At 51.6% G+C, this 6,895-nt stretch overlaps 1 protein-coding gene and 1 pseudogene across 1 annotated transcript; one reads left to right on the top strand and one right to left on the bottom strand.

Moving 5' to 3' along the window:
• The first annotated feature begins 65 nt into the window (after positions 1 to 65).
• On the top strand, positions 66 to 885 carry LOC100897480 (tigger transposable element-derived protein 6-like). Its single transcript, XM_003741285.1, has 2 exons — positions 66 to 425; positions 613 to 885. The coding sequence occupies exons 1-2, from the start codon at positions 66 to 68 to the stop codon at positions 883 to 885; spliced, it is 633 nt and encodes a 210-aa protein (XP_003741333.1).
• Positions 886 to 3,974: 3,089 nt separating this feature from the next.
• Positions 3,975 to 6,592, bottom strand: LOC114828098 (uncharacterized protein K02A2.6-like; annotated as a pseudogene).
• Positions 6,593 to 6,895: the final 303 nt, after the last annotated feature.

The raw sequence follows: 6,895 nt of genomic DNA, 5'->3' as shown, positions 1-6,895 counted from the left end.
ATTTAAAGTTTAAGCCGTTGATCATTTGGAAAGCGCTGAATCGTCGCTGTTTCAAAGGCAGAAGAATGTTGAAACTCGGCGTGTTTTGGGAAGCCAATCCCAAAGCTTGGATGACGGGCGCAATCTTCGAAAAATGGCTCGATAAATTCAATGCTCGCATGCAGAGCCTGGGCGGGAAAGTTTTGATGCTAGTAGACAATGCTCCATGCCCATGCCATATTCGTCGCTCCATGAGCAACGTTCATCTGCTCTTCTTGCCACCAAATATGACGAGCAAGCTCCAGCCTTTGGAGCAAGGCATAATACAAGCTTTCAAACTACAATACAGAGGCTTGATGCTGCGGTGGCTTCTGACACGGATGCATGAATGTGAGAGCGCTACGGATCTCACGAAGAAAATCAACGTTCTTGAAGCACTCCCATGGGTGATCCTTTGATTGGGAAGGTGTACAAGAAAAGACCATCGTGAAGTGTTTCAAACATTATGGTCTCGGGCTCGATAAGGTGGAAGTGCCCGGGACCGATGAGGCGGAAGAATTGATATTCGAAACTTTGTTGCGGCTATCAGAAAAGGCTGACGTCTCCGATCCTTAATTTGAAGAAGAAATCCAGAGCCACGCCGACTGTCCAGGCTCCGAGCCCCTCAATGAGAAAGACGAAGCGGAGGACACTTGCGACGTGAGGTCCGCATCGTCCCAAGAGGCGCTCCTAGCGATCGAGACCTTGAAGTCTTTCGTATTCGCGGCGGGCGCGATGCCGTCAAATGCCTACGATTCTATCCTTGAGCGTAAGAGAGAAGTCAAGAACTTCATCTTGAACAACATTCAGGAGTTACTGCGTCAGACCGATTTACACACCTTCATGAGCAGGAATGACAAAATCTAAATACCTACAGTAAAAAGTGAGTGCACTCAGTGAGACCAAAGGCATGCCTCTTCATTCCGTGCTTATCCGAGGAGAAGGGGTGAAGGAGAGACAACTTCAGAGGAAAATGTCGTCAATCGCGTAAAGCGTTCACCTGAGTGATCGGTCCGCGTTTTGCTCTGACGGAAGGTGGACCTATTTGACAGGTTTCACTGTATTTGGCATCAGGTGCCTTCGAGCTGATGTGCGCCACTGGGATGCCTCCAAGTTGGCGCTCGCCACTGGGGCGTCTCTGAGTTGGCGCTCGCCATTGGGGCATCTTCGAGTTGGCATCTTTGACAGTGGCATTTGGCATCAGGGTTAGGCTTTGCAGCGGTCACAAACCGCAATTTTCGGCGGTTAGTAACCGCACGAAAACCGCATCAGATGGCCTCCATGTTTCTTTGGAAATTTATCACAAATTCAGCTTCCTCTACGCAAGCGGAGCCCTCTCTGTCTTGACGAAGACGGGTGACGATCCCTCGGCGAGGAAGCAAAACCAGGAAAGTGCCAAAATTGAACTACCTATTTCGCGGTCGAATGATCTTCCGATTCCGTTTTCGAATTCGGCGCAGGAGAGCGCGCTATGACGAGATGAACGTCGCCGCGCGATATCAAGACTTGGGCTTAGGAGTTGCATCTACGCTTCATCTACATGTACACACGTACATACATCCATTGTGTCGTTTTCAGAGGACAGAGCAAGGACTCTCTGAGAAAACAGGCTTTGTGAAACTCGCTCCTTGTTGTTGTATGTTCCAAGAGTCGGGGCATACGGATGAGCAGTATGTCTGGATTCGAAGGATCGAAAAAACTGAAAAGCTGGGTCTGAAAGTGGTTCGAGAAGAAGCCCATCGGTTCCCAATGTTCTAGGTGTCCTCGAGTGAGTGAACGGCGAAATAGTGTTCCGCACTTCCAGCGGGCAGCATGGGTCGACAGTATTCAGCGGTCTGATGTGTTCGTGTTTCTGTGATATCTGACGATTCCTGCCATTGAGTGAAAGCGATGGCCTTATCCTGTCGTATTTGATGTCGTGGGGACCTTCCTTGCTTGTGGAATGCAAACTACGTGAGCTTCTCTGGCCTGTTGAGAACAACTGAGTGTTTGGTATTTCGTCGAAAAAATATCTGCATTTCGTCGAAAAAATATCTGCATTTCGTAGTCGACCTTCAACTTATCGAGATTAGCTTCTCGGACTCTGAAGAGCGACAGGACGACGGGTGCTTTGATCACACATTTGAACAGACAGCACGGAATTTCCGTCAAGGAGGAGAAGACTCCGACGAATCCGTGATCGATGAAGCCTCTCGTATCAACTTCGACATGGACGAGGACGAGATGGAGACGCCTCCTCGGTCCGAAGGGATCTCAGGGGAATGAACCCCGCAAAAAAGAAGAAGCGGCTAGCCTTGGATGAATACTTCGTAGCTGAACATACTATCAAGAGTGAGGTGCTCAGCTTGATCTGCGAATCTAATCTGAGCATTAATCAAGTCGTGACTTCTGCTGCGCTCAGGAGAACTCTGAGCCGAGCTTACCCAAAAGATCCACCGTTACCGAAATCGATCGCAAGCATAAGGAAGATGCTGACCGACGAGGCGAGCAGAGTCAGAAATCGTTTCCGGAGGGAGCTCAGACGAGTCAGAGAGAAAGGTGAGGACTTTCCTCTGAAGCATTTTTTCGTTTTCCCCTATCACGGCGAGATATCTGAAGTCACTGGCTCATACTTACTCTCTCAGGCGTAAGACTGTCCCTCTCTCTCGATGAAGCGACACTCATCGGAACGGACAGATACGTAACCCTCAACGTTCACTGTTACGGCCTGATTTTCGGCGACTCGAACATTGCGCCCCTGGGCCTCATAAGGGTGAAAGAATCAGCTGCAGGAGAATATTTGTGCCAAATCATCAGCGATCGACTTCGTATCTACGATCTATCCGATAAGGACATCGTAAGTGCGGGCTCCGATGGAGCGAGTAACGTTCTGAAGGCCGTCAATCTCCTCGGTCTCAAGCAACAGAAGTGTTTCGCACATGGGCTGGATCTCGTCGTTAAGAAAGCTATTTACGGAGCTAGAGCGACAGCATTCGACGTGAGAATGCTCGACGAATTCGATTTGACTGGTGAAGACGACGCTGACGGCTCCGATGCTGGCAACTCCGACGCAGGCGGCTCCGGCGCTCAATGCGACGCCGAAGGATGTGTGACGGATGGAAGCGGAGATGGTTCCGGCTAGAGCAATGCGGAAGACGACCAAGAATCTAAACCGGAGCGCCCCATTTGGCCGCGACCGTTTGGCCGCGGAACATTCCGCAGCTGGGGAGTCACCCAGCCGCTTCGGCACCCTTCGCCGTACACTTATGGCGCCACGAAGTCCAATCCTGGTCTTGATGCCGACTCAGATGGGATCACTTTGTTCTTGCGGTTCATCAGAGTATCCTCCGTTCGAGGATCTCCCGACCGGCTCAGAGATCTTAGGTCTCTTAATAACTACGGCATTTCTTTGATCTCACGAGAGTCCTCCGAGAGAAATCTTTCCGATCAACATGATCGCTCGGAGTTATCGCTATGTAACATATTCCATGCTCAACAGCCGCTCTGATAGTGATAACGAGGAGTCGGTCTGTATGGTGAAGATACAAATTCTATCTATTACTATGATTCATATTTCGTTGTTCCTGATGCGGAGTGTAGTGTTCTCTAGCCCTTTAGGCTAGGATGGCTGGGATGACACGTTAGATTGACACAAGAGGTCCAGGGCGAGTGGACGACGTTTATTAGGAACAGTTGGGCTTGTATTAATGAACGGATGGTGTCCGTCAGATAGCGACGGTACATTGGATATCACATCCCTCTTCTAAGCACCTGATTATAATTTTACAAGGATGGCCACCCTTTCGGTTCGGGGTATGAACAGTGTTTTCGCGGTGGGGGTGAGCTTATGTATATGCCGAGCGATTGGTCGGGGCGTCGCCTGCTTTGGCGTCTATTTCTGCCCTGCCTCACGTTCCCTTCTTTCTGCGATTCGATTTGATCTTCTTATTTCTATCTCCACCGGTTTCTGGCCAGCGTCAGTCTGATGCTCTGGCTGCGGCGCTTCGCTGTCGGTCGTCTTTTCCGGGTCTCGGTCCGACACGGTCTCTTCTGGTGGCACTGGTCTCAGCATTACTCGATTGCGACGGGATTGTACCCCTGTTTTCGTGTCCTTCACTAAGTAGGAGCGCGGCTGTGGCAGAACCTGGAGGACGTTCCCCGCCTCCTACACGTTTTCTTGTGGGTGGTAGGATTCTTACTGTTTGGTTCTGCGTCAGCGGCGGAAGGATCTTCGCTCCGCGGTCATAGTACGATTTGCTTTGCTTCTTCTCTCGCTCGAGTTCGTCCGTCACAATTTGCGGGGGTATGACCCGGGGTTGGAGGTGGATCGGCGCGACTGGTAAGGCCTTCGGGCCTGCCTCCCCATGAGTCTCTGCATCGGTGAGCCGAGTATCTGGTTTCGCGGGACATTCCTCCACTCTAGGACTGCTGCGAAGAACTCTGGCGTTCCATATGGGTGTTTCTTCAACAACTTCTTGGCTTCTTGTACGGCACGCTCCGGCGAGGGCATTTCCTCTTGGGTGGTAGGGGGAGCTCGTGGTTTGTTTTATTCCATTTTGCTGGAGTAGTTCTTGGAGCCATGCTCCGACGAATTGTGGGCCATTGTCTGACCTCAGTTCGACTGGGAATCCGAAGTGCGCGAACGTCGCAAACAGCGCGCGGGCCACCTCTTTCATCGTTGTGGATCGCATCTGTGTGATCTCCCAGTAAAAACTGTATGCGTCGACCACGACGAGGTACTGCTGTGTGTCGAACTCGAAGAGGTCCATATAGGATGGTGTGCCACGGTCTCGGCGGGTGGGTGTGGAGCACATTGGCTCTCGGGAATTAGCCGGTTTGTCGCGTTGGCATTGCTGGCAGCGGGCCACGAGATTCTCGATGTCCGCGTTCATGGTCGGCCAGTAGACCGTTGTCCTCGCTCGTAGTTTCATCTTCGTCATCCCAGTATGTGGGTAGTGGAGTTGGTTGAGTACCTCACCTCGCATATGCTGGGGAATGACGATTCGGTTCGACCTCATAATCAATCCCTGCTCGATGTGCATCTCATCGCGGTACGGCCAGAATTCCTTTATCGTGTGGGGAACTCTGCTTTTGTCTTCCGGCCATCCCTCTGACATGAGATCGCCGCCTTGAGCGTTCGCATTTGTGCATCCTTTTCGTGTGAGCTGATGTATTCCTGGAGCCTATGGTCTGCCACGGGTAGCGTGCTCAAGGACGCGATGTTCGGGAGATCCTCCAGCTCATCTGGGGCCGGGTTCCTGGAGAGGCAGTCTGCGACATGGAGGTTCTTGCCGGGAATATATTGGACATCGATGTCGTACTTCTGTAGGGCCATCCTCATTCTTTGAAGCCTTAATGGTACCTGATGTAGTGGTTTCTGCATTATCATCTCGAGGGGTTTGTGGTCGCTCTCCACGCGGAGGTTCTTTTGCCCAAAGACGTAATAATGGAACTTGGTGCATCCGAACAGGATCGCGAGCATTTCCTTCTCGATTTGTGCGTATTTTTTTTGGGTCTCTGTAAGGGTTCTGCTCGCGTAGGCTAGCGGATGTGTTCCCTCGGAGTCCTCCTGCAACAGTACTGCTCCGACTCCGAACTGCGACGCGTCTACCGATAGCACAATCGGCAGTGCCGGATCGAAGTACCTGAGCACGGGGGCGGATGCTAGCGCTTCTTTTAAACGTTCGAAGGAACGCTGCTGTGGTTCCTGCCAAACGAAGCAGGTGTCCCTTCTGAGCAGCTCCCTCAACGGGGCCGTGATGTCGGTGTATGAATCGATGAATGACGAGACGAAATTCGTCATGCCGAGGAACCCTTGGAGTTTTTTGAGGCACGTAGGCACTTTTATCGAGCGTATGTCGTCGATCCGACTTTGATCAACGCGAATGCCCTGCTTATCGAAGATCACTCCAAGGTACCTAACGGATTCCCTACCGACCTTGCACTTTTGCCTGTTGAGCACCATTCCCGAATCCACGCATCGTCTGAGAACCGTTTCCAGGCGGCTGTCGTGTTCCTCCTTCGATCTCCCCCATACGAGTATGTCGTCTACAACTACGCAGACGCCATCGAGGTCGGCGAAGAGGTTGTCTGTCAGCCTCTGAAATTCATCTGATGCGTTGATTATACCATATGGCATTTTAACGAAGCGGAAGCGTCCCCATGGGGTGATAAATGTGCATAACAACGAGCTTGATTCATCCAGCGGAACTTGCCAGAAGCCTTCATCGGCGTCGAGGGTAGAAAAGACTTGCGCACCATTTAGTTTCGACGCGATCTGCTCTAAGCGCTTCGTCGGATGCGGTCCTCTCTCGATTTGCTTGTTGAGGTGAGTTGGGTCCAGGCATACTCTCATCTTCCCGTTGGCCTTCCTCGCTGTTACGATATTGCTGACGAATTCAGTCGGCTCAACGACGGGCACGATGACTTTTTTCGCGAGCATCCGGTCAAGCTCCGCCTTTACCTCGCTTTCGATCGCTAGCGGTATTCGGCGACACGGATTGACGAAGGAACGGTAGCCAGGTTTCAGCCGGATCGAACATTGGTGGTTTCTGATGGTTCCGGCACCTGTGAACGCCTTCGGGAACTGCTTCATACACCGGTCGAGCTCTGGGTCCACTTGAGTTGAGATCTCTGAAATTCTTGCGATCAGGTTGAGATTTTCCGCTGCATCCCTCGCAGCGTTGGCATGACTCTTTCTTCGACTATGAAGAAATTCTCCTGAGTCGATATGCCATTGCAGCTCAACGTGAGGATTACAGTTGATTGAGATGTGTACCTGTCGCCGAAATATGAGACCAACCGACTGTTGCTCGGGTACAGTTTGTACGGTTTGCAGCCAGCCGCTTTCAGGTGTTGCATGAAGGCGGCGGGGAGTACCGATACGTCGGCTCCTGTA

Source organism: Galendromus occidentalis, unplaced genomic scaffold (assembly GCF_000255335.2).
Source record: "Galendromus occidentalis unplaced genomic scaffold, Mocc_1.1 scf7180000077142, whole genome shotgun sequence".
Taxonomy (NCBI): Eukaryota; Metazoa; Arthropoda; class Arachnida; order Mesostigmata; family Phytoseiidae; genus Galendromus; species Galendromus occidentalis.
The sequence above is the reverse complement of the archived record's forward strand: the minus strand, read 5'-3'. Positions and strand labels throughout refer to the sequence as shown.

What these genes read in the sequence shown, in the direction of transcription:
- LOC100897480 (XM_003741285.1), top strand. Translation starts at nt 66, where the DNA reads ATGTTGAAACTCGGCGTGTTTTGGGAAGCCAATCCCAAAGCTTGGATG. An exon ending in TTCTTGAAGCACTCCCATGG is followed by an intron (nt 426 to 612) that starts GTGATCCTTTGA and finishes GAAGAAATCCAG; the next exon opens with AGCCACGCCGACTGTCCAGG.